The sequence below is a fragment of the Peromyscus californicus genome, unplaced genomic scaffold (genome assembly GCF_007827085.1).
Source record: "Peromyscus californicus insignis strain IS unplaced genomic scaffold, ASM782708v3 Scaffold_13__1_contigs__length_99412109, whole genome shotgun sequence".
Taxonomy (NCBI): Eukaryota; Metazoa; Chordata; class Mammalia; order Rodentia; family Cricetidae; genus Peromyscus; species Peromyscus californicus.
The window spans coordinates 96,127,817-96,154,688 of NW_026294424.1; the positions used below are offsets into that span (position 1 = coordinate 96,127,817).

Below are 26,872 nucleotides of genomic sequence, written 5' to 3' on the forward strand. Positions count from 1 at the left end.
GGCACCAGATTTCACTACTGATGGTTATGAGCCACCACATGGTTTGCTGGGAATTGAACTCAGGACCTCTGGAAGAGCAGCCACTGCTTTTAACCTCTGAGCCATCCCTCCAGCCCCGCCACATGAATTCATGACAGTGTGATCCAGAGAATCTATTTCATAACCATTTGTCATGTGTCTTATGTCCAAGGCAGCCAGAAACAGATGACAGATATGCAGAGGTCAGTGAGACACAGTCCCTTCTCTGCAAATGGCACTGTTCATTGGGTAAACAACAGTTGTATCTTAGTGTTTACACGAGTGAACTGTGGATCATGTGGTATGGGAACTCAGAGACGGCCCAGTTAACTCAGCCTTGGAGCGGGAGGGGAGACTTTGCTCGTAGGACACAGTGGAGTTTGGATTTTTAAGTCGCAGCTGAACTCTACACTTCAAGCCCTTGAAGGTCCCCTGCAGGTCCATCCAAGCAGACTTGAGCTCCGAACATAAGGAATCTGAGACTTGAGGACGTTAGGTGACCTTGCCTGGACCCAGCAGCAGGATGGAGTAAGGACAGGAATTCTACAGGGACTGTCTTTCTCCTGCTGGAAACTGAACTAAGGCTATGGGTGGGTCCATCGTGTAAGAGTTTTGGAGAGACAGGATCCGCTTTTGAATGTGGCTTCTCCTGAATGGCCCGTGTTACCTGAAGCCGACTTACAAGTACTGTTAGTTATCTTTTGGCTTTTAAAACTCTCTCGAAAATGGACTACCTGTGATGTCTAATAAGACACCACGTACAGTAGACTGTCAGGCGACATAATTAAGCACATGATAGAAAAGACTGAAGGAATCATTTCCATCTGTTTTGCTAAACAGAGACACACTCAATACAGACTTAATAATTTGCATTGGACTGTTCGAATGTTGAGCACTATCCTGATCCTCTATACATAATTGCATTATCACTCTGTTGGTTAAAAGTGAGCCAGCGTGGCCTTTAGACCTTACACAGGTACATGTATTCTAAAAAGTTTATCCACTAAACATTTGTGAATTTGTTTACTTATGTTTTTGCTGTTGTTTCTTTTTTTCTTTTTTTTTTTTTTTTTCTGTTTTTGATATAGAATCTGACTATGTATCCCAGGCTGGCCTGGAACTCGTGAGTGATCGTCTAGTCTCTGCCTCTTGTTCGAAAATCACAAGCTTGTGCCAGGGTGTCCAGATCTTATAGTATTGCTTTGTTTTGGTTTTGAAATAGATTCCCCCTGTGTGGCCAAGGTGCTCTTGAAATCACTATCCTCCTGCATCCGCTTGCTGAGTGCCGGGATGACAGGTGTGTAACACCGCATGCAGCTGTCTCAGACCAGGGTGAGATATTCAGAGCAGGTTAGGGTTTTGGCGGTGACACAGTTCTACCACCTTGCTGTGACTGTCTTTAGAACCTAAGTAGGTTAGGGCCGTTCTGGAACTCCTGCCAGCTCTTCTGGCGTCGTTTATTCATCCACAGTTGTGCTGGGGTGTGGTTTAGCTGTAGAACACTTACTAGCCTCGCGTGTGCAAGGTCCCAGGTCCAGTTTCCAGCACTGCCAAAAACTGTCGTTTTCCCTTTCTCCTTTCATTTTGCTTTCTGGACTAAGGCATTAGCCCTCACTTTATGAAGACATCGTTCAACATTTTACTTGATCTCAACCAAGTGGCTGAGGAGCCACAGCTTGATATTTTTGTACTTCATTATTCTTTGCATGAAAAATTGGGGAAATAACTTGCTTAAAGGGTTTAAACCATGCCAGGCAGCGGTGGCACACGCCTTTAATCCCAGCACTTGGGAGGCAGAGCCAGGCGGATCTCTGTGAGTTCGAGGCCAGCCTGGGCTACAGAGTGAGTTCCAGGACAGGCGCAAAGCTACACAGAGAGACCCTGTCTTGAAAAGCCACAGAAAGAAAGGAAGGAAGGAAGGAAGGAAGGAAGGAAGGAAGGAAGGAAGAAAAAGGGTTTAAACCAATTAAATGAGTTGGTCTTACAAAATCCCTCCCCCACTATGCCCAGCACATACTGGAATTGTGATAAATCATGCCTTGAATTAATTTGCTTCATTTCCTATGGACATATTTATAAAGCGTTAAGAAGAGTAACCAAGCTGGGTGGTGGTGGCAGACTCCTTTCACCCCAGCATTCAGGAGGCAGAGGCAGGTGGATCTCTGTGAGTTCGAGGCCAGCCTGGTCTACAGGGTGAATTCCAGGACAGACTAGAAAACAAAATAGAACAAAGAGTAAAAGAATTTTTTTGTTTGTCTATTAAAAAAAAGAATATATTCTTTCTAAAATAGAATAAGAGTATGATAAATGCCCCACCCACCCAACACACACCTCTCTCTATTCTTTTAAAGTTCTGGTAACTCCTTTCTCAGCAGCAGGTTTTACTGATGGATTTTTGAGGTCTATGTATTATTGACTAAGATAAAACCACAGGCCCCTAGAGTCAGGAAGTGTTGATTTTGGCTTGAAGCCAATGGGTGAATGATGTTTAATACATTAAATATTAAAAACAGACTCTTGGGTGTGTTGAGTGCTGCTCATGCTGCCAGTTAAAACATCCAGTTTGATTTATAGAAGTTTAATTTGGTCTGGATATAACCTGTTTTATCTCACCGTTACCGTATAATAATGACAAAATCTTGACAGCAGTCCAAATAATTCCCTAAATTTCTTTGTGAGTACAGAGAGGGAAAAATGAAAACGATTGGGTCCAGGGGGATGGGTGGCTCAGTGGTTAAGAACACTCAGTGGCTGCTCTTGCGGAGGACCAGGGTTCAGATCCCAGCACACAGAGGATGGCTCACAAGCGCCTGTAACTCGGAGGACCTCTTCTGGCTCCTGTCAGCATTGCACACGCGTGAAACACATGCAGGCAGGCAGAACTCTCATACACAGAAAAACGAAAAAAAATGTAATGAAAGTAACTTTACTGAACTGCCTGTACTTTTGGTGGGTGGCCAAACTTCCCTGCAACCTCAGTAGTGTAATGAATTCTTCTAATTTTGAAGGATGGTAAACCAGACTTTAAAGATTCTCTGAAACAGTGGAGAAAAGTTTCCATGAAAATGTAAAAACATTTCCCCCTTTGTTTTTGCTTTTTTGTAATTCTAAAATATTCAGAATTCCAGCAGAATCACTTTAAAAGTATATTATTTCCTAAAATAGGATCTTTAAATCCCATCACCTTACGCCTGTATTCACATGTACTTGCTATCTGCAACTGGAAATAAGTTTTCACGTTGGGATAAGTCCCTTAAAATTGTGTAGGCCTGTATGAAGCATATGACGTGATGTCGTTATCAACTAAATGAACCATCTGTCTGTTTCTAAAAGATGAAATATGGAGGTTTAGACAAAATCTAAAACTTTAAACCTTCAGGGAATATTTGTGAATAGCAAGCAAAAAGCCCCATTATTTTTAAATTTTATGTTTTTTCATTTGTTTCCTTCTTAAAAAGGATCTCACGTAGTCTTCAACTCTTTGTATAGCAGAAGATAGCCCTGACCGCTTGGTCCAGTCGCCTCTGCCTCCTGAGTGTTGGCATTACAGGCCTGGATCACCGCACCAGTTTTTTCTGGTGCCAAGAACCAGACCAGGTATTGTATATGTTAGACTAATACTCGCCCAGCTGAGCTACAGCCCCAGTCAGAAAATTAACACTATGATTGTTTCACTTCTGCAGTTTACAGTAGCAGCTAGCTCAGGTCACCCCTACTCTGTGCCAAGAAATGATCTGTGTGCATCTCTGTCTGAACACACTTCATCCTCATATTGACCCTTTGAGGCAGGCGGCCATTATTTCTGTGATTATTACAGCCGAGGCCCGTACAGTTTTGTGAGGGTAGAAACAGCAGCAGAGAGACCAAGTGCCCATATTCACTCAGCTAGTTACTTGTAAAGTCACCCATGCGGGTTCTGGTGATTCATCCATAACTGTGGCATGTTCGGGTAGACCTGGTCCAGCTTCCACAGCAGTCTGTAACTTAAAAGCATCATGCATATTTGAGAAATGCTCTGAAACTGTTCTTTTTTTTTTAGACTCTCGTGGTATTGGATTTTTTTTTTAATTATCATCACTGGTGGCGTCTGTTGTTTTACTTGGTGTATTCCTTGTTTACAAGCAGGTGAGCAATAAGGATCATGCAGAGTGTGGACCATCTCTGTAAGCCTGATTTTTTTTTTTTTTTTTTTGAGGTTTAGCCTAAAACAAATGTAGATGGAATTTGTAGTCTGGTTCCCTTCTTTTCCCAGTTCACAAATTAAAGTAATTCTTCCCTAAGTCCACCAGACAGAGTTAGTCACTTCCTGTCCTGGGCCCACTGTTTTGTAATTAATTGGTTTATATGTGACTCCTTTCCATCCCCCACCCTGGCCTCCGAGCGAGTTCTTCAAGAGTCTGACACCAGCCCGGCGCTGGTGACAAGCGGGTGAATCACGTTGCTCCAGAGGTGCAGGGATTTGCCCACAGTGACAACAAGCCTGAAATACAAGGGACTTCCATCATTCTCCACCTCATGCTTGGCAGCCACATACTGCCAGATGTGCTTCAAATGAGTTGGGGTGCGTGCGTGGGTGCGTGCGTGCGTGTGCGTGTGCGTGTGTGCATGTATGTGTGCGTGTGTAGCCAGAGGATAACTCTGAGTACTCTGTGTGCTATCATTCTCTATCTTATTTTTCTGGAATTAGGATCTCTCACTGAATCTCCATCTAGGTTAGCAGCTCGCAAGCCCCTGGCTTGAGGAGTCAGGACACGATTTTCCCACCATAGTGAACATGAAGATGGTGGTGATGATGATGATGAGGCTCCACAATTACCTCCTATCCCGGGTGTCAGTTTAAGGCTCAAATGAAATGGTACATTATTTGTAGAAGTGTACCGGAACTAGGAAGCCCCTGTAATATTAAGAGTGCATATTGCTATTATTCTGGTCTGTTATTTCAGTGAGACTTAAAAGGTATTTCATGGGCGTTGTCTCATTAACTTTTCATCACTCTGTGAAGTGGGTGACTTGTTGCCACTTTACAGATGGGAGAACTGAGGCACAGTGCAACTGAGGACTTCAGCTATAATCAGGTGGCTGAAGGAAGCCTGGGACCCATCCAACTCCTTCCTTTCTTTCCAGCAGAGGCTCTGGGCTAAGCTTCCACGTCCTTCAGGGTACTGTCTGCCGGCCGCCCTGGCTCCTGAAGCCTCCAGAGTGAGCCAGAAAGGCAGACTGATTAAGACTGGTCAGAGGTCTGTTCTAGGGCCAGTGTCCTGCTTGGCCACTGAAGCTGTGTGAGTGAAGCATGTCGTAATTTTTGACGTGACTAACTACCCTCTGCTGTGGCCACCAGCTCTGGCAGCTGGGTGTGGAGTGAGCAGGCCCAGCAGCAGGGTCTAACCTCCTCATTGCATGTGTCTTAATGGGGAGTTCCTCGCTGTGACCCTCAGGAAATGAAGGCTGCTGCCACGTCCAGCGGCTGCTTCCTGTTCCTATAATTCTGAGACACTTTTTTTTTTTAAAAGAGTAGAATGCTTTATTTTTAAACCAATGGAAAATACCGTCAACCTGCTCCTTCTTGGCATTTCCTTAAAAACTGGGTGTACTTGTTTGAGCTTAAAGGGATATGTGAGAGAAACTCCCATGATGCCTCCCGGGGTGGCAGGAGCCTGCTGGATTTCTGCTTTTGGACAGCAGAATGAAAAGCAGTTAGCACAGATCTGAAGGGGCAGGAAGCTCCTGGGGGTCGAGGACAGTGTTTGGGGGAAGACATCTGTGCCTTGCCATCTCTGGCTCCGCTTGTACACCCCAGGCCTGCTTATTCTCCTGCCTGTGATTGTGACTTTAGCGGAATTAGCAACCTGAGTCATTTAAGCAAGTCATTTAAGCTCCTCGCATAGCATTGTGGACAGAAAGGAGCCGTCCTGGCAGAGGTGACTAGGCGCAGCTCAGTAAAGGTCTGCTTGTGTAACCAGTGGCTCCGTAACTAAAAGCAACAGGTAGAAATATTTCCTCTAATTCCTCATTTTCTTTTCCGTTCCCTGAGCAACAACAGAGAATGTGTATGGGCCCCAGTGGTTCGTCTTTGCAGAAACACTAATTTAGGGAATGTTTTACAGAGTGAACTGAAAAGAAGGTCTTAAGTATGCCAAGTTCTAAGTGACAACCTTGGCTCTGATTTTAGCCCCTCTAGGTAGAGGAAGTGTGGGCATAAAAACCTAAGATTGCCCTATGAAGATGCCCTGCATACCACCTTCCTTCCCCCTCCTCCCCCCAATACTGTGGCCAAAGAAATGCAGAGTAAATTAAGCTAGGTCACTGACACTCTCCTTGGGAAAAATAAATATTTCTTTTCGTGCTTTCTTCCTTTCAGTGAAATCTAACTTGAGTTCTTTGGATGTTTAGCCTTCCCAGGGAGTTTGGGCTGGTGGGAAACTCTGACCCTGTTTGCATTATGAGATATCCACAGAGCTGTTCACTCACAGTGTGGTGTGTGTGTGTGTGTGTGTGTGTGTGTGTGTGTGTGTGTGTGTGTGTGTGTGTGTGTGTGTTTGGGTAGGAATGTTATTACACAGAATTACAATGCACCCACCCTTCCCCCTTCAGACTTGGAAAAAAAAAAAAGGACCCTTTAAAGTTTTACGATTAGGTAAAATGGTGGTTGGCAAAGTTAATGTTTACCAGTGTAGTGAAGGGAAAAACAAACGCTATAAAGAGAACTTTCACAGGATGGGAATTCTTTCCTCTGTATTCCTTCATGAAGGTGTGAAAATGGAACAAGCCGCGCGCATGGCTCTGTGTGTGTGTGTGTGTGTGTGTGTGTGTGTGTACGTTCTACTTCCTAGTCAGAGCGTGTCTGTGGTATATGATTTGACGCTTCTGCCCATTCTCACCCAGCCATTGTCGGCTTGTTCCCTGGCCTCAGAGCGCACCCTCTGCCGACCACCTTCACTCCCTCAGTCTGGGTTTTTTTTTTTTTTTTTTGTCCAGGCAAGTTGAAAGAAGCAAACATTCAAGTTGCTGCTTGGGCCTGGCCCACCTGGCCCACCCGAGCCAGGTGTCCTCATTGCAGAGACCTGTCAGTCCCAGCCTCCCCTCCGCAGGCTCTCACCTGCAGATGCATCTGCAGCCTTTACACTAGCCAGTCCATGACGGGTGTGTGACACACGTGCTGCAGCCTGGGACTCTGCCTGGAGCGTCCCAGCACTGGCCTCTTCCTGGCTCCCGTCTTCCGCTCTGTCCCTGGGTGTTGGTGATTCTGGATTCCGCCCTTGGCTTTTGTCTCCTGGAGCTGACCCATCTTGCATGCTCGTAGGTCTACCTACCCCTGGACTTCATTTTGACGTTCTTGGCCCCACCCAAACTTAATCTCTACTTAAGTGTGTTATCCAATCCAGGCCATCCAAACTGAAAAATTAAAGCTAGTCATTCTCCTGTCTCCAGCCCTTCTCACTCTTTCTGTCTCCTCCTAAATTCAATCTGACAGTTGTTTTCCTGAGCTGAACTCCTGGAAAATATCCCCACATCTTTTCACTTTCCAGACCTTTTTCCCCTCACTCTGGGGATCTGAGAAAGCACAGCAGAGCACTCACTCTGCTCTTGGGTGTTCTGAGATGAGACCCGTCTCTCCTGCCTCCAGGTTCCCAGGAGACTCAGGTCTCCACAGGTCTGTATGGGTCCAGACACCGCTTTTCTTTCAGCTAACCCTCATTAGTGAGTGTTTTGTCACACGAGCCTGGGCTAAATCATCTTCTTAACCATCCAGTGTATTTTTGCCTCTCACAAGTTTATTAACTTTGTTACAGTTATTATCATATTTTGTTGTTTTAGTGTGATTTTATAGTGTATTAATTTATTTTTTATAATTTGTCAGTTATTGATTATTTTGAATCTTCCACTCTCTAAGGCCTTTGGTCATATTACTGAAAATACTTGCCTTGTAGATAAGGATACAGGTCTGCCCAAATCCATTTCTAAATGCTTTTTCTTAAGAAGCACTTTTTTTAATAGTCACAGATTTTTTTTTATTAATTACAGGAGTTGCTAGACTGTAACAAAGAGACCCCACATAGAATGGTTTGAGGACGTTACTTTATTTCCTCTCCACAGGGCAGGGCACATGTGAGTAGGTGGGCACTGGGAAGACAGTTCTAGCAGGCTTCACACATGGTTTCTGAAGGTGTCCTACTCTCCTCATTTCCAGCCAGCTGAACAGGGGAAGGGCGGTCAAATCAAGGAGCCTTGTCTTTAGAGAGGGAGCCAGGGAGTCGAACTTGAACTTCTTACATCCCATTGGCCCCGCTTCACCAGGTTAGATGGGAAATGTTATGGTCACGTAGCACCAATGCACCCAGCTAAAGCGCACGGTGGTGATGGCAGGTGCCTCCTACCAGAATAGTAGAGAGGGGGAATGGTTTTGTAGTGGAGTTTGGTGGTCTGTATTTTATTTTATTTGTAAATCTAAGGATTAAAGCCAGGACCTAGGGCATGCTGGGCAAAGGCTGTGCCACTGAGCTAAACCCCTAGCCCAGTTTTCTGGTCTTTATCACAAGAAGGAAGAACTGTGTTGATTGAAGAGTCAAACCTGGGGGGAAATGAGGGTCTCCTTGTGTTCTGTTTCACACCCATCTAGGCCTGCCCAGTAGGTTTCAGCCGCTGCTGCACACAGGTCGTAGGCCAGAGCCTCAGCGAGATCTCAGCTCCTGTTTCTAGCCCGTGGGTGGGTTTGTGGTGAAGATTGGTGTGCCAGAGAGGAGCAAATGGACAGGCATGAGGCGAGGCGTAGAATTTCTCTTGGTGGTTTCTGCCCCACCACTCACGTTTTGTGTTTCTACATCAGTGCAACTTTGTGTGGTGTGTATGTATGTGTGTGTGTGTGTGTGTGTGTGTGTGTGTGTGTGTGTGTGCTGAGCTTTGAATTCAGGGCCTTACACTCATGGGGGGGATTACTCTACCACTGAGCTATATCCCCAGTCACGTTTGTTGTTTTTGTTTGTTTGGTTTGGTTTTTCAAGACAGGGTTTCTCTGTGTAGCCTTGTCTATCCTGGAACTCACTCTGTAGACCAGGCTGATCCCAAACTCACTGAGATCCACCTGTCTCTGCCTCCCAAGTGCTGGCATTAAAGATGTGCACCACCATCACCTGGCCACTTTTGGTGTTTATCAAAATATTTTCTAGAAGGTAATATTAACTATTCTCTTTGTGTGTCTGTGCATGTGTACATATAGGGCAAGAGGTCTACATCAGGTGTCTTCCCAGTCATTCCACCGTTAAGTCCAAGAATGAGTGTTCATTCCTCACTGCCACGTGTCTCTCCTTTCAGAAGGGAATGTTAGTGTGCTGTGTGATTTTAGTTAACCTCTCGAGCAGTGTGTGCTCAGTCACGCTGTAACAGAATGACTTTCTGCTTCCCAAAATACGTTCAGAGCATTTAACCAGTGCTGGACTGGACTGTGGTGGTCCAGAATATATAAGGTAAACATGGGCAGATCTTTAAGCTGTAGGAGGGCAGAGACTCTGTCTGTCTTGATATCTATACAAGCCCAAAGACAAACACATGTCCTACACAAACATTTCCTGAAAATGTGGATGTTAGCCAGGTATGTGCCAATTCCAGCACGTGAGAGGTAGAAACAGGCAGATCTCTGAGTTTGCATTCAACCTGGTCTACAGAGTGAGTTCCAGGACAGCTAGAGTTACACAGAGCATCCCTGTCTCAGAGAGGAGAGAGAGAGAGAGAGAGAGAGAGAGAGAGAGAGAGAGAGAGAGAGAGAGAGAGAGAGAGAGAATGTGGTTGTTTATGAGCTGATAGCTTAATGACAAAAGGGTTTTGTGAAGTCTGTGATGACCAAGATAATAACAACTCCAGGTCCTGGACCCTGTACATGATGTGTGAGACTAAAGAGTGAGGGGCCTTTAACTAACCTTATGTGTTTCTTGGCATCGGCAACCCCAAATATTGGTCTGTTGTAACGTAGGACATTAACACATATTCTAATATGTTGTGTATAAAGTTATGCAAGGGAGCAACTCGTGCCGCTTTCGTTGTTATTGCTGGTTTGAGATGGAGTCACCTGGCTGGCCTCAAACTCTCCCGTGGAGCTTAACTGTGCACGCCTCCCTCAGTTTATCCCAGAATATAAATAACACTGTTCTTTCCTCCGTGGGAGTTTCCTCTAAAAGGATCGGGAACAGTTTGTTATGGCCTCTACAATGAAAATAATTGATGCTTAGACAAATACATTGACCCCATTGACACGCACAGGTAAAACAGTTTTAAAACAGTGTCACCTTGGGCCTGTGAGAGGCTCAGTGGCTAAAGGGGCCTGCTGCCGAGCCTGAAGACCAGAGTTGGGCCTTTCAGGTCCGCATGGTGGAGGGGAGAATAGACTCCCACAAATTGTCTCTGACTTCCACACGTGAGCTGTGGCACGTGTGGGCACACACACACACCCCCCACAAACTGTATGTACACAAAAGTAAATTAAAATGTGATAAAATCATCATTCAAAAACGTTCTTTAAAACATGTTCTTGAGGACTATTCTTTCTAATTCAACCGTGCCTCTCTAAGACTGGTCTCCTAGCATCTGTACTGTGGGGACAGGGAGGTGGCCACTCATTCCAAACATGCCTTAGCCTGTGAAGGGACTGAGGTGAAATGCCCTGAAGACTCACTTTTAAAGATGGTGAGTCATTTCAAGAGAGCTGCTTGTGCAGGCAGATGCTTCGGAAGCAAAAAGAGTGAAACGTCTTTGTTTTATTTTATTTTATTTTTTTTTAATTTTTTGAGACAGAGTTTCTCTGTGTAGTTTTGGTGCTTGTCCTGGATCTCGAGACCAGGCTGGCCTCGAACTCACAGAGACTCACCAGGCTCTGCCTCCCGAGTGCTGGGATTAAAGGCGTGCGCCACCACTGCCCACGTCTTTGTTTTATTAAAACCCTTTGAAATAGGACAAAAGTAACATTCAGCCAAATTTACCAATTTACCGTTGTTTCTAAAATAAGGTGTTAAAGGGCTAACCATTGGAAGGATAGTGAGTTGTCACAGAGATGTTTCCTGGTATCAGAAGGGGTTCCATTGTGAGAGAGATGATTTTATCCAAGGTCGTTATTGATTTTCAAGAGTCTGCTACCTGTAATTGCTGCATTATTTGATTGTTTTATATCTTTATTAAGATCTTCTCCTTATCTATTGGTTTTCTTGACTTGTTTTCTATTTTTTTCTTTGTTGATTTATTTTCCTCCCTCTCAGTTTTCATGACCCTCACTGCCCGCCTTTTTAAAAATTACATCTATTTATTTGTATGTGTGTGGGTAAGAAGGGACTGAGAATTCTTGATCTGAAGGCAACGGGAAATGAACTAGCCTAGGCGTAGTTTGAGCATAGGAGACCTTAAAACCTGCCCCCACAGTGACACACTTCCTCCAGCAAGGCCACACCTCCTTCAACAAGGCCACATCTAATAGTGCCACTCACTATGAGCACTGGGGCAGTGACATTCAAACTGCCACACTCAACTACAGACTCTGGGCAGTTAGACTCAGGCACGCCATCTCTTTATGATCCAACACCGACTTCAAGGGCTTGGTTTCATTCTCATACCTGTACCCTCTTCTCTTCTCCCCTCCAGCCCCCTCTTCACTGTTGACTGTTTACTTGATGTAAATTCATTTTTACATTGACTTAAAAAAATAAAACAGCCGGGCGGCGGTGGTAAATTTCGTGACTAAGCATTTGGTATACATTTCTTTGAACTTAACCTATCACTTTCTGAGGAGATTTGAAGGCTCGTGAAAATAATTCAGTTACTATGAAACTATGTGAGTCAGAGTAAGTGTGCAAGGGGTGGAATAGTAAATGAGGACCAGGAAGCGATCTGAGTGAGCGCTGCTCCTCTTCCTCCCTCGCTGCCCCGTGCAGTCCATCGCGGAGTCCCTTCTGCTCTCCTCGGCCCTTTCCTCTCAGAAGCCGTCCACTCGACTCATCTGCATCCTCCTGCTCGAGTCTAAAGTACCACTTGTCTCTTTCACCTGAAGTAATGCAATAGTCGCCTCCCCTTACTGTCCGCTAGGCCCAAAACAATCTCACAGACACAGGTAGGACCACCTCCACCTCAGTCCACGCTTCAGTGGTTTCCCCCGTCCTTAGTTTGATGACATCAAATGAAGTCTTAGAGGCCCCCCCCCCATCCCAGCATGTCTCACCGTGTGCTCACTCTCAAAGGCCAAGCCAAACCTTTCAGCTCCTTGGGTGTCCTATGCCCCCTCTTTCTATAGGCTTTCCCATGCTCTGGGCCAGCCTGCTCTACATCCTTCACATCTCACTCTACTCTTAACTTCCTCCCTGATCTCAACAGTAAGAAACTCCACATTATCCCTTCATACTGCCTTGCAGCCAGGGAAGAGGCCAGCGTTTCCTAGGATTGGAATTTCTGTGACGTGGGAGCTCCTTTTAAGGAAAAGAACAACACAAGAAGCTACAAAAGTGCCGCGGGGCCTGTGCAGAGGCAGCAGAGTGGACAGGAAAGCCTGCGCCACTGCCCGGGTCATCGGCCACTGCCATTCCTCTTGGTGGCTCTTTGTAAATGGCGACGGTGTCTATAGCCAACCAGATGTGTGTTTTCTTCCCCTGCTCTGTACACTGTGAAAGGGGAGAGAGGTCTGAATTTGCCCCCCCAAGTTTTCCCCAGGAATTTCCATGTATTTACACTTAAATGCACAGTATATGTTTCTTGGATGGGACAGGGAAATGAGTAAATGGATAATTGGATGGATTCTCGCTGCTGATGTTGCCTACACGACATTTAAATAAACTTGGTAGAGAGATGCCAAAGCCTAGTGGAGAACATCCGGGTTCTCTGGCTCTTTATATCAGTTCATCGTGAAAAACAAACTTAATACCAAGTTTTATAGGATTCTTCAAATAACACGTGTTCTTCAGCGTGGCAGAACTAACACAGTGTCTGCGTTAGTTTTGTTGAGTGCTTAAGATGTACCAGGCATGTGTACAGTACTTTGACACAATGTTCTGCTTTATTGACTGGAGTAAAATACGTATACAGTGAGAGGCATGTACTACTATCCCAGGGGCTCCCCTCATTCATAGTTCCAGGAGACTGCCTTCTGCAGTGTGTCTCTCTGGCCTTTGAGGTGGTGTCACCTCTGATGTGCTAAGTCTGTTGGCTTTGGTCCCAGAGATCATGGGCTTATCACTCTATTAGCAGTCAGGACCCGGTCTTTCCTCCTGTTGAGGCCATGCCTGCCGTGGCCTCTCTCATTGTTTCTCGAGCTGCCTGCAGGTGGCTGGCTGCAGTGAGTTAACTTCAGAACAGCCCGTTACGGAGATCTATAATGTGTTGTCCATGTGGGCGCTGAAAAATGCCTGTCAGCGCCGATCGGTTTCATCTCGGTGTAATTACTGGTGACCTTTTCTTGCTGGCAGTGTTGGGCTTATGTTCAGTATCTAATGAGCCTGCTCCTGGCTTATGGTTGGATGTCTGTGGTTCATTATTGCCACCAGCCTGGGCTATGCCCTGGGGACGTGCAGATGTAAGAAATACCTGCTAGGAGAGGAACTGGAGGGAGACCGCAGGACACGACTGAGGGCTGTGCAGATGTCACAGCAGCCAGTGTGCGGTCTACGTTCAACTCAGTCCCAGGGTCTAAGGTTTCCTAACACACCACCCAGGAGCCTTTTTAACTTAAATTCCCTATTGATGGAGTAGAATTTGTATCCCCACCTGCCTTTCTCTAGCCTGCCTGTGAAGTTTTTAAGGGCCAGCAGGACAAGCATCTGGTTGAAATACCCAAGCATTGCTTTCTAGCAGTCTCCCACACCTAGGGATAAGGATCGGCAGGTCCAAGAGTCAGTTTCCAAGCAGATATCCTTGGACGTGTGAACAGAGTGGCTTCCTGTCTCAAAGATGCCTGGAAGGGAACGTTGTGAATGTCTGGGACTGCGGAAAACTTCGGGGCAATTTGTTGTCCAGTTCTTCTAGTCCAGCTTCAGGAAACCATGTTTACCCTAGGAGCACACTCAAAAGTGAGGAACGTAAGAGGAAGCCGGCAGGTGGGGTCTGAGGCGTCTGGTTTACAAATGGATGGACCGGATGAGAAGTGTAAGCCAAGCTCTCCTAACAGAGCCCCTTAGAAATGCTTGTTGGGTGTGGTGGTGCACACCTGTCATCCCGGCGTTTATGGGGGAGGGGGGAGCTTAAGGCCGTCTGGACTGTATGAGAACTGGTCTAACAACCCTTGCTGAAAGGGAGGCAAGGAAGGGAGGGAGGGAGGGAAGGAAGGAAGGAAGGAAGGAAGGAAGGAAGGAAGGAAGGAAGGAAGGAAGGAAGGAAGGAAGGAAGGATGGATTGCACTGTGAACTGGATAAAGTTAAAGTTATAAAGCTTGACCACCCTCTTAGCTTTAGTTAGTGACATCCTTCTCTGGAACCTTGGTAGAGGTAAGATCCCTGATCTTTACATTTCCACTAGGATTTTTCTCAGTATGATGACCTCCTTTTTTTTAAATGTGTATGAATGTTTAGTTCGTGTGTGTGTGTGTGTGTGTGTGTGTGTGTGTGTGTGTGCGTGTGTGTGTGCGTGTGCGCGCGCGCGCTGTACCATATTTGTGCCTTGTACCCTCAGGTCAAAAGTGAGCATTAGCCAGGCGGTGGTGGCGCACGCCTTTAATCCCAGCACTCGGGAGGCAGAGCCAGGCGGATCTCTGTGAGTTCGAGGCCAGCCTGGGCTACCAAGTGAGTCCCAGGAAAGGCGCAAAGCTACACAGAGAAACCCTGTCTCGAAAAACCAAAAAAAAAAAAAAAAAAAAAAAGTGAGCATTAGATTCCCTGGAACTGGAGTTACAGATGACAGTGAGCCACCATGTGTGTGCTGGGAATCAAACCTGGGTCTTCCGGAAGAGCAGCCAGTGCTCTTAACCATAGACCCATCTCTCCAGACAACTTTTTTTTTCTGCCTTTGTGTGTGCATATGGGAGACAAAGTCACACTAATATATAACCTACCTTAGCTCAGAGTTGCTATCCTCCTGCCTCAGCCTCCAGAGTGTTTGGGTTAAGGCATTTATCACTACATACAGCTTAAGTGTAAGTTAATTTAACATGGTTGACCAGTTTAATCCACCCAAACCTGTATCTGGCACATGGTAAATGATCAGCACATGGTGAATGAGGTTTCTGGTAGAGTGTTACCTTGTGTGGGGCCCACGAGGACCAAAGCATTTGTAAATCCACTGTCCTGCATGATAAACAGGACCCAGTGATCATCTGTGGAGAGACTTTGGGCCTTTGTATTGTTTCTGTGCCCAAAACTGTGTCTTCTACTGCAGCCCATCACCCCATGTCTTCCCCTCCTTTCTTTGTTACCTTAAAAGCCACCCCCTGGGGAGTGCTCCTAAGTCCTGCAGGTATATTTGAACCTGCCTTGTCCTGGGCCTCTCTTGTGCTTTGTATTAATCCATTCAGAGCAATTTCTCCCCTTATTATTGCTTATCACCCCCACCCCACCCCAATTAAGCTGGAGGTTCCTCAAGAGGACCATGGCCTTGCATCTTCTGTATCCCTCTCTACTTGCTCTGGCTCCGTGGTACCTGGCTCATGGCCGGTGTGAGTTCCTTGCATCCTGAGTGAAGGTCATAAAAGATTACCCTAGTGGCAACGGTGATGACCTCATTTCAGTGTTCTTTGTCCCCGAAGCCAAGGGCAACAGTGAGAAGTCCCCTCCTACAGCAGTCAAGCATTGCTAACAAGGGTTGACACTGGCAAAGAAAGGGAGATCTGGAGTTGAAAGATTCTGTTGGGTTTGTCTAATCAGCACAGGGAGGTAGGTCGCTTAAGCTTTTTGTGCCTCATGCTTTCCTGTAGTATTAGGCAGTAATAATGCCTGAATCAATGGGTTATTGTGAGAACGACTGAGCTTGTGTGGAAAAGCCGTTTGCACACTGTAAAGTACTGCACACATGAGAAGCCATATCATCTGGTAGAAAGAACATTGCTTTGGCCTTAGACTCCAGTATCAATCCTTAGCTTTCCATGACTTAAACTCTGTGTGCTTGTTTCTTCTATCCAGAGTAAGCCGAACACTTGAGCAGCCCAGGGTGATGTCGAAGCCTGTGTGGTTTGAATGGGAATGACTCCCATAGGCTCATGTGTTTGAGTGCTCAGACTGCTTGGGAAGGATTAGGAAGTGTGGCCTTGTTGGAGGAGGTGTGTCACTGGGGGTGGGCTTGGAGTTTTCAAAAGCCCCATGCCATTCCCGGTGAGACCCCTCTATCCCTCTGCTTCATGCTTGTGGATCAGAGGTGAGCTCTCAGCTGCCGCTCCATGGCCATGCCTGCCTGCCTACTGCCATGCTCCTGGCCATGACTGTCATGGACTGACACTCTGAAACTGTAAGCAAGCCCCCTCTTAAACGCTTTCTATTATAAGTTGCCTTGGTCGTGGTGTTTCTTGTCACAGCAATAGAAAAGTAACTAAAACATAAAACTCGAAACTTCGCATAATAGGTTTGTTTTCCGAACCCCAATTCTGTACGAAAGTGGGGACCAAACCCTGTGTAACTCTGCTAAGACAGTGCTTGGTATGCAGAAGGAAGATGGCAAGGACTGGCTATGGTCACTGTTCCTAAGTGCCCCTGTGTTCTTTCGGGGGTCAGGGTGGACCGTGGTGGACACCAGGGTGAGTAAGGAGCTTGATTAGAAGCCTGTTAGTGGTAGTCAGCATGCTAGGAGCAGGGAGGGCAGGGCTGTGCTGCAGCTGGGAGCTAGGGAGTAAGTTCAGCAGAAAGAGGACGGGGAAATGTCAGGCACAGACCCTTTGGTGGTGGCAGAGCAGACACTGCTGGAGGTCATGTTGAGCGCGGGGTTGATGCTGGTCTTAATTTGGCTTTGTCACTCTTGCCGGAGAGGTAGGAAGCTGTGTGAAGTGAGCACTTGGCATGGTCCCTGCTACTGCCTTTCAGGCTTTCTGCTTTTCTACTGAGAAAAGGCCAGGCTCCTGTCTCCCCTGGCATCGGTGCCAGTTCCTAGGACGAGACGCTTGAAACAGTCCTGAAGGTTGGACGGCTGCGGAACAGCACCATAAAACCCCACGGTTTTCCTTGTGTGGCTGTTTATTTCTTTCATGCTAAGGCCTGCCCTGGAGTTTTTATTCTCGCATAGTCACAAGTTGCTTTGCAGGGGCGAATCAGTTTAATAGCTGTTCCCCCGCCCTACACTGTATAGGTGCAGGTAGCAGATGTTCTCAGAATCGTCGCCATTTGAAGATGATGGTTAAAACCTCATGTGTTATTTCATTGACCGAGCACCTGCTGTGTCAGGGGCTGCGTCCAGAACAAGGAAAGGAAATGGCCACGGTCCCTGCCCTCAATGGAATGGTAATGTGCAGGGGAGTCAGACAAGCCAGCTGTGGAGAGGGTCTGTTGGACAGAGGTACCGCGGCCTGTGGGAGCACATCCGCCGTGTGAACAAGAGAGGGAAAGGACACAGAAACCCAGCAGCTGAACAGACTGAGGAGGAAGAGTTCCAGGAAGAGAAAACTGGAGGGAGGGGAGTAACTCCCTGGAAATTACCTAGCTGTAGGAGAGAAGTCTAACTAAAGGACCCGCCTCAGGGTAGAGGGTGAAACTGGAGGGTGTCAAGGCAGTGAGGTGGTGGAAAAGACAAGCCACCAACCAGTACTCTCGCTTGGGACAGTGGCCGCCAGAACTCACCCTCACTCAGTCCTCAAACCCAAGCATGAGCTGTTGTCTTCCTTTCACTCTGGCTTACTGTCATTCCAGGAACCCTTCTTCCTACTTGGATTCCTAAGCCCGTCAGGAAAGGTTTAAGATACTCACAGGAAGTTCAGAATGGGCATGACATCACCCATGGTACCACCCCACCCCCACCCGTGTGTGTGTGTGTGTGTGTGTGTGTGTGTGTGTGTGTGTGTGTGTGTGTGTGTGTGTGTGTGTGTGAGATGAGAACTAGAATACATCTCAGACTCAATCCTTGAAGTTTAGGTGTGTATTTTTTCACAGAGCGTAAGTGTAGCTCAGTGGTCTGTATGTTTTGCGTTCCCCAGTTTGTGTTGACGTAATTATGTAAAAGCTGTATTCCTTAGAACTGTTGATAATCCCCACCCCTGGGGAGAGAAGTGAACAGGGTCTGTGGTGTAGTGCTTGCCTGACATTCACAAAGCCCTGGGTTCAATCCCTAACAGCATAAACCACATGTGGTAGCACATGCATGCCATGGAGGGTTCAGAAGGGAGCTGGAGGCAGGAAGATCGTGAGTTCAAGGCCACGCTAGGGAAGCAGTCGATGACGTGAACAGCATCTCCATCTGAACTCTGCCTGAATTCTAGACCCTTAATTTCAGCTGTCAGTGGAATCTGTCTACAAGGGCGGTACATGCTAACTAACATAAACCGCTAACCAATAACTTGTGGTCCAAGCTGTGCTAAGAGCTTTTCATTCAGTTTAACCTTTGTAGCCATCCTTGGACTGCATCCCTTATCATCCCCGTACACACAGATGGTAAACACAGTCTTGAGACTCACACCCTTTGGGAAGTGGCAGCTCTCGATCCGGAACACACAGCTATGTAGAGATGAAAGGTAGCACAGCACTTTAGATTTCTGCAAACAGATGTGGTCTCAATCCCCATCTTAATCCTTGAGTCCTAATCTTGTCAGTCCAGTATATAAATGCCACCACCTCTCCTCACCTCTGGTCCTAGACCAACAAGAGGCTTTGTGTAGACCTCCATTACATCTTACCCAGAACCCAGTCCTTCCTTCCTTCCTTGAGTTGATTTTCTGCTACAGCTGTCTTGGATACAAACATATAATCTGGGTGAGAAGACGTCCCCTGTTACCTCCTGTTACTTGCCACTCTGTAATGATGCCTTCTGTTGTTCTCTTTGTGTTTTTCAGGAATGTTTACCCTTGCAGAAGTTGCTTCACTTAATGACATTCAGCCAACTTACCGAATCCTGAAGCCATGGTGGGATGTGTTTATGGATTACCTGGCGGTTGTTATGCTGATGGTAGCCATCTTTGCAGGGACCATGCAACTTACCAAAGATCAGGTGGTCTGTTTGCCAGTGTTGCCATCACCTGCAAATTCAAAGGCACACACACCACCCGGAAATGCTGATGTCACCACCGAAGTCCCGAAGATGGAAACAGCCACGCGTCAAGACCAAAACGGGCAGACGACAAATGACATTTCCTTTGGCACATCTGCTGTGACGCCTGACATACCTCTCCAAGCCACCCATCCCCACTCAGAGTCCACCTTTCCAAATCAGGAGGCAAAGAAGGAGAAGAGAGACCCAACGGGCCGAAAAACCAACTTGGATTTTCAGCAGTATGTATTTATCAATCAAATGTGTTACCATCTGGCCCTTCCTTGGTATTCCAAGTACTTTCCATACCTTGCTCTTATACACACCATCATCCTTATGGTCAGTAGCAACTTTTGGTTCAAATATCCTAAAACGTGCTCCAAGGTTGAGCATTTTGTTTCAATATTAGGGAAGTGTTTTGAGTCTCCTTGGACTACTAAAGCATTGTCTGAGACGGCCTGTGAAGACTCTGAGGAAAACAAACAGAGGATAACAGGTGCCCAGACCCTACCAAAGCACGTGTCCACCAGCAGTGACGAGGGGAGCCCCAGCGCCAGCACCCCCATGATCAACAAAACTGGCTTCAAGTTCTCAGCGGAGAAACCAGTGATCGAAGTTCCCAGCATGACGATCCTGGACAAGAAGGATGGGGAGCAGGCCAAAGCCCTGTTTGAGAAAGTGAGGAAATTCCGTGCCCATGTAGAAGACAGTGACTTGATCTACAAGCTCTATGTGGTCCAAACCCTTATCAAAACTGCCAAGTTCATTTTTATCCTTTGCTATACTGCGAACTTTGTCAACGCCATCAGCTTCGAGCATGTCTGCAAGCCAAAAGTCGAGCACCTGACAGGGTACGAGGTGTTCGAGTGCACACACAATATGGCCTACATGTTGAAGAAGCTTCTCATCAGCTATATATCCATCATCTGTGTCTACGGCTTCATCTGCCTCTACACTCTCTTCTGGTTATTCAGGATCCCTCTGAAGGAATACTCTTTTGAAAAAGTCCGGGAAGAAAGCAGCTTCAGCGACATCCCGGACGTCAAGAACGACTTTGCGTTCCTTCTGCACATGGTCGACCAGTACGACCAGCTGTACTCCAAGCGTTTTGGTGTGTTCCTATCAGAGGTCAGTGAAAACAAACTGAGGGAAATTAGTTTGAACCACGAGTGGACTTTTGAGAAACTCAGGCAGCATGTGTCTCGCAATGCCCAGGACAAGCAGGAACTGCACCTGTTCATGCTGTCGGGGGTGCCCGATGCGGTCTTTGACCTCACAGACCTGGATGTGCTAAAACTTGAACTGATTCCAGAAGCAAAAATTCCCGCCAAGATCTCTCAGATGACTAACCTTCAGGAGCTCCACCTCTGCCACTGCCCCGCCAAGGTCGAACAGACTGCTTTTAGCTTCCTGCGAGATCACTTGAGATGCCTTCACGTGAAGTTCACTGATGTGGCTGAAATTCCCGCCTGGGTGTATTTGCTCAAAAACCTTCGGGAGCTGTATTTAATAGGCAACTTGAACTCAGAAAACAATAAGATGATTGGACTTGAATCCCTGCGGGAGCTACGGCACCTTAAGATCCTCCACGTGAAAAGCAACCTGACCAAAGTCCCCTCAAACATCACGGATGTGGCCCCGCACCTCACGAAGCTCGTCATTCACAACGACGGCACCAAGCTCCTGGTCCTGAACAGCCTGAAGAAGATGATGAATGTCGCCGAGCTGGAGCTGCAGAACTGCGAGCTGGAGAGAATCCCACATGCTATTTTCAGCCTCTCCAACTTGCAGGAACTGGACTTAAAGTCAAACAACATCCGTACAATCGAGGAGATCATCAGCTTCCAGCATTTGAAGCGACTGACTTGCTTGAAATTGTGGCACAATAAGATTGTGACCATCCCACCCTCCATTACCCACGTCAAGAACTTAGAGTCTCTCTATTTCTCCAACAACAAGCTCGAGTCCTTACCGGTGGCAGTGTTTAGTTTACAGAAACTCAGATGCCTAGATGTCAGCTATAACAACATTTCCACGATCCCCATAGAGATAGGTTTGCTCCAGAACCTGCAGCACTTGCACATCACAGGGAACAAAGTGGACGTTCTGCCAAAACAGTTGTTTAAATGCGTGAAGTTGAGGACTTTGAACCTGGGGCAGAACTGTATCGCCTCCCTCCCCGAGAAAGTCGGCCAGCTCTCCCAGCTCACTCAGCTGGAGCTGAAGGGGAACTGCCTAGACCGCCTGCCAGCCCAGCTGGGCCAGTGCCGCATGCTCAAGAAAAGCGGGCTTGTGGTGGAAGACCAACTGTTTGACACGCTGCCACTAGAAGTCAGAGAGGCATTGAATCAAGACGTCAATGTCCCCTTCGCAAATGGGATTTAAACTAAGCGAAACTCGGGCACACCCACGTACAAGGACAACTTCCTGGATGGCCGATGCTCACACGCAAGTTATCACCAGATAATGCATTTTAGGAGTAGATACGCCCTTTAAGCAAAACACGTCGGGGATGCACAGAGGCTGAGAGCAGACGAAACTGAATGTTCACTGTCGGTAGTGTTTTAAGTCAGTCATTTCCAAATCTTTTCTTTCCTTTTTTTTTAAATTTTATTTTTCTTCTTCTTCTGGGGAAAGGGAAGGAAAAATTATAATCACTGATCTCAGTTCTTTTTAAATTGTAAGTTGGATGCGGCTGCTGGCTGAATGTTTACACATCGCTTGCTCAAGTAAATGATTAAATTGACTTTCTTCTTACTACACTGCCTTTTTTGAGGTGTCGTGATTTGCTTTTGCTTAAGTGGTGCAATACTGCTTGACCTTGGATCGCTGAAGACACAAGGGGCCAGAATCAAAAATTTAGGTTTGCTAAAATATTGACCTCTTTACTGTTTTAATTTAAAGCAGGTGCGTCCAGTGCTTTCTGGAGCATTTGGTCATGCTGTACCTCTGAGAACCCCACACCAGACCTTGCTGCCTTGATGGCCTGTAGAGTGTCAAGGTTCTTTGATTGTTTCCTAAGAACAAATACTAAAAATAAAATAATACATCCTTTGGTCGTCACTTTATGCCCATGGGCTGGAGTTTGGGTTATTTTATGGTACACTTTTGTGCCGATATGATAGGGTTGCCAATAAACAGAAAATGTGTTTTAAAAATAAATTTAATAACAATAAAATAAGTTTATCTAAGTTGTAGTGATTCACAAACTTTTGATACCATCTTTTGGAATGTAAACAGATTCAGTTACCTATCTTTTCGGGGTGATGTCAGTGGGGGTGAGGGACTGGTGGAGATGGTGTGTGAAAGAAAGGCCTTGCAATTCATTGAGCTGGAAGATGCCTGGGCCTGGCTTTCGTGTGCATTTTAGTGGCAAGCTGTATTTCCTGCGTTTGTCTGTGAGGAGGAAGGGTGTTGTCCAGGAGAGTGTGGAGAGTCTACTGTAGGTTACAGGATGTCTGAATCAGCCTGTGGGAGGCAGCCTCTTCTCCTAGTAGATATTACTTGGACAGTTCACAGACCTACAAGGGTGGCCTTTTTTTCTCCTCTTTCTCCCTTCCTTCCTTCTTTCCTTCCTTTCTTGACAGGGTCTTTTTCTCCCATTCTGTCTCTCTCCTTCCTTGTAGACAGTGTGTCAGGTACCACAGGTTGGCCGCAAACTCTTTACCTCCTGAGTGCTGGCATACAAGTGTGCACCAGTTTATGCTGCACTGAGGACTGAATCTAGGGTTCTGTGCGTGCTAGGTAAGCACTCTGTCCACTGAACTCCATTCCCAGCACTCTGTAGCCTGGCTCACCTGGGACTGGTTAGGTAAACTAGGCCTGCCTCCAGGCTTGCATCTGCCCCCCTGGTGCTGGATTACAGATATGGTCACTACACTTGGCAAGAGAAGAGAACTGCTTGGCACACTGTCCGTTCCTGTCAGGCTGGGTTCTCAGCAGAGAGACTGGGCTTTTCCCTGACTGTTTCCGGTAACTTGGAAGACTCTGACAGTTGGGGAAAGAAGGGCTCACACTGATGTTTTCCTCCACAAAATGGCATTCTGGCGTTCTTACATATGGCCAGTAGGGGTAAATCTCTGCACATTGGAGAACTGAGAAATACTATGAAAAACAGTGCCCCAATAGAAAAGACAGTCGCCGCTGTCACTGAGTTAGGAAATGGCTGCACCCTGGCTGTTCATTCTCTTCATAAAGACTTGAGGTGCGGATCTTATGAATGCCCAAGCTTGGAAAATCAGACAGGACAGTGGTACAAACCATTTGTCTTCCAGTTCTCTCACTGTTTGCTGGCGTTGCTGTGCCTGCTTGTGCTTAGCTGAGACAGGAGAACATGGGCCCTGCTTCCCCGGAGCCAAGTAGGAGGAAATGGGAAGGTGCAGACAGTGCTAATGCTGGACTGCAGCTGCTCTCTGGAGGATGCACAGGACCTCTGTGAAGGAACAAAGCTAGAGGACAGTGAATTTGCTAATGAGGACCTTCTGGAAAGTGTGCACTCACTGCCCAGCGCTCTCGGCATCCCCTCCTGCAGCTGTTCAAGGCTTAGTAAGCGTCTGAAACTGGTGGAGGAGCATTCCTTGTATTGTTTTCTTTTGGTTTGGTATTTCGAAAAGGATGCCACATAATCCTAATGGTGAGATCAGCAAGGCGGGCCTTAGGATATTTGCTTCACAAACTAGAAAACTTGTCTCTTTTTTTTCTAATGATATTTTTATCACGATGGGTGTGAGTTCACACTTAGAGTGGTGAATGTAAGGAAGTAGTGGACAGCTTTCGGGGAGCTTCCTCCGACTCTGAGTTTTGGAGATTGAGCTTCTTAGTGCTCATGCAAGCAAGCATTGTTATCTCCTGAGCCATCTCGCTGGCCCCTTTTGAGTCACTCTGTTATAAACATTACATCTATAGCCAGACGTGACCATGCATGTCTTTAATCCCAGTACCTGGGAGGCAGAGGCTGGTGGACATCTGTGAGGTCAATATACCAAGTTCCAGGCCATGTCCAGCTACATGGTGAGACCCTGTTTTATTTTGCTTTTAAGTATTGAAAACATATTAATCACAATGAAGGATACATTCATGCTAGGTTTTTTGGTGTATGTGTGTAGGCCACATGTTGGCAAGGAGTGTCTTCCTTAATCATTGGTTTTTTTTTTTTTAATTGTTTTTTACTGTGTATGTGTGCATGGCGGAAGCTGGGCTACATGTCCGACACAGCATGCATGTGGAGGTCAGAGACCCAACTTTATGGACTCTGTTCTTCCTTCCATTTTTATGTAGAGTCTCAGGATAGAACTCAGGCCACCGGGTCCACATGGCAAGTGCCTCCACTGGATGAAGCAGCTGACTAGGCTTAGTAATTTTTGAGACATGGCCTCGTGCTGAACCTGTTGTAACTCATGCATTAGGAAGCCCAGGGATCCCCTTGTCACTGCCCACCCTCCCAGCCACCCCCCAGGGCTGGAATTATAAGTGCACGCGTGCCGCCATGTTCAGCTTCTGTGGGTGCTGTGGATCTGGACTGTGGGCCTCATGGCTACATCGCAAGCGCTTTAATGACTGAGCGGTCTGCCCAGCTCTCCATGCTGATGGAAAACGGTAGGAGTGGCAGGATGCCATGGCTCACCTGCTTTTCAGTGGAGAGCCAGTCTATAGACTGTATTCAGCACTACGCCCGGAGCTGGGCACTGGCCTCTCTGCCCACAGGCACTTGCTGCCTAGTCACTTGGAACTGACGGGCATTAGATGCCCTCAAACAGTATCGAGAGAGTGCCTTTTTTCTTACCCAGTTTCTAACTTTATCAGCCCTTAATAATGCCCTTGAATGCTCAAGAGTTCACGGCCAATTGGTTTAAATGCCACATTCCATGCCACTGTTTGCATACAGCGACATTCTGAAAGAGGCTAACTGCAAAACGCTGATTCATCTAAGGACTTTAACGGCACTGGGCTGTGGAGCCTCAGTAAAACCATGAGGAAACCGTGGGCCTGCGTACTGTGTGAACCTGTGAGTCCTCACAGATCTGCTCATGTCATGCACATGGGACATAGGGAAAGCAAGTCAGGCATGTTTTGGCTTAAGAGTATTTTGTCTTTCTCCAAAGTCCCTTGAGCTCTCCCTCCCATCTAGGAATAGAACCCAGAGCCTGTGCATTCTCTCGGTAAGCAGTCCTCCGTGAAGCTCTGCCCTCAGCCACTGACAAGGTCGGCTTGGCTGGAACTGCCTTCTAACTCACTGTAGCCAAGGATGACCTTGAACTTGGAAACCTCCTGTCCCCTCCTAAGTGCTGGGACTACACATGTACACTAGCACACCCTGTACACTCGGTGCTGGGGCTGAACCCAGACTTTGTGCACGTTAGGTAAGGACTCTACCCACCCTTCCAGCCCCTAAAGTATGTTTAAGTATTCCATGTTGACGCAGAGCCTACAAAGCCTTAGAGAACGTGATTTTCTTGTGACTGCCCCCGACATTTGGTTGGCTTGACCCAGGCACAGCTCTCTCAGCTCAGGAAGGTGAGCTTAAACTCATTACAGAGGCCCCATTTTTAGTAACAGAGATTGCGTAATTTAATAGAGACTCGTAGCCAGCAGGCCCTCATGTGTTCATGCTTTTCATGTATGAAGGAGGCTTTCTATTGTAAGTCTCTTTGGTGCTGTCTGTAACCAGCTCCCTGGTTTCCACATTAACCAATAACCAGACCCTTCAAGTTGCTGACGACAGCGAACTCCGAAGTGCCCTTGACTCCAGCGCCCAGCCCTGGTTTCCATTTACCTTGCTGAAGAAAAGCCAGAGGGCCGCCCCTCCTGCTGATCCCGGCCTGCTTTCGTCAGTAATTCATTGCAGTAAAATGGCCCTTTTATTAGCTGAACTCCCCAGACAAAGGCTGAGCAAACCAAAAGCCCCTTTCATGAAAAGAAGGGAAAAGGGAATGAACCCCTGGAAACAAGTTTCCCAATGTCCTCTGACTTAGGACTGCCACACAGAGTGGCCCTGTCTGGTCCTGGCCAGCTGTGGCTCTCCTAGATAGTGGTACCTGCTGGAGGCTGGGACAGGCTGGAGCAAGAGCTGAAGGCCGGTGAGCACAAGGAGACCCATCTCCCATCTGGCCTGACCATCGGGGATGTTTATGATTGTAATTGGGAAGCAACCAGTTTACCAGTGGTTTGCTGGGCTTTGTTGTTTTGTTTTTTAATTTTTGATGTTGAGGATGGGGCCCAGGCTCTTTGCTTAAATACTAAGTACATGGTCTCGATATTAAGTGAGGCTGACCCCAAGCTTGGAATTGCAGGTGCATAATTACCACACATGGCTAAATACAATGCACAGATAAAACTCCCGCACAAATGTTCCCCTTTCTTGTGGGTACCCCTGAGACCCTTTGCTTGGAGTCAGCTCTGGAAGATAACCTTTCAGAATCTCAGATTCTTGTCTCCTTACATTCTGTCAGACCCCTGAAGGGTAAACACCATCCCAGCTCTATGGGAAGCCCCTCCTTTAGTCCTAAGATCCAGTCTGCAGTGAGTTCTTAGATTGGAATTTTACCCACTCCAGCTGCAGGCTACACAATCCGTTTCTTTATCACAAATGGGGGCAATATTGCCATACGTCAGTGTTTTCCACATAGGTTTTTGCTTGTTTTTTTCCCCTTTCTCTTCTGGAGTATGTCATAAGTTAAATGCATATCATGGCACGGACCTGATATACATTCTTTGTCCTTGTTTGTGAATTTTTCAGCGGGTATCT

At 46.8% G+C, this 26,872-nt stretch overlaps 1 protein-coding gene across 8 annotated transcripts in view; it reads left to right on the forward strand.

Annotated features, from left to right (window-relative positions):
• Positions 1-22,196, forward strand: part of Lrrc8d (leucine rich repeat containing 8 VRAC subunit D) — a 116,274-nt gene extending 94,078 nt beyond the window's left edge. For all 8 annotated transcript variants that reach the window (XM_052735626.1, XM_052735621.1, XM_052735622.1 and 5 more), the window contains one exon: positions 18,935-22,196. In XM_052735626.1, the coding sequence (XP_052591586.1) occupies positions 18,937-21,513 (2,577 nt within the window). In that variant the 5' untranslated portion in view covers positions 18,935-18,936 and the 3' untranslated portion in view covers positions 21,514-22,196. The remainder of the gene's footprint in view (positions 1-18,934) is intronic.
• Positions 22,197-26,872: the final 4,676 nt, after the last annotated feature.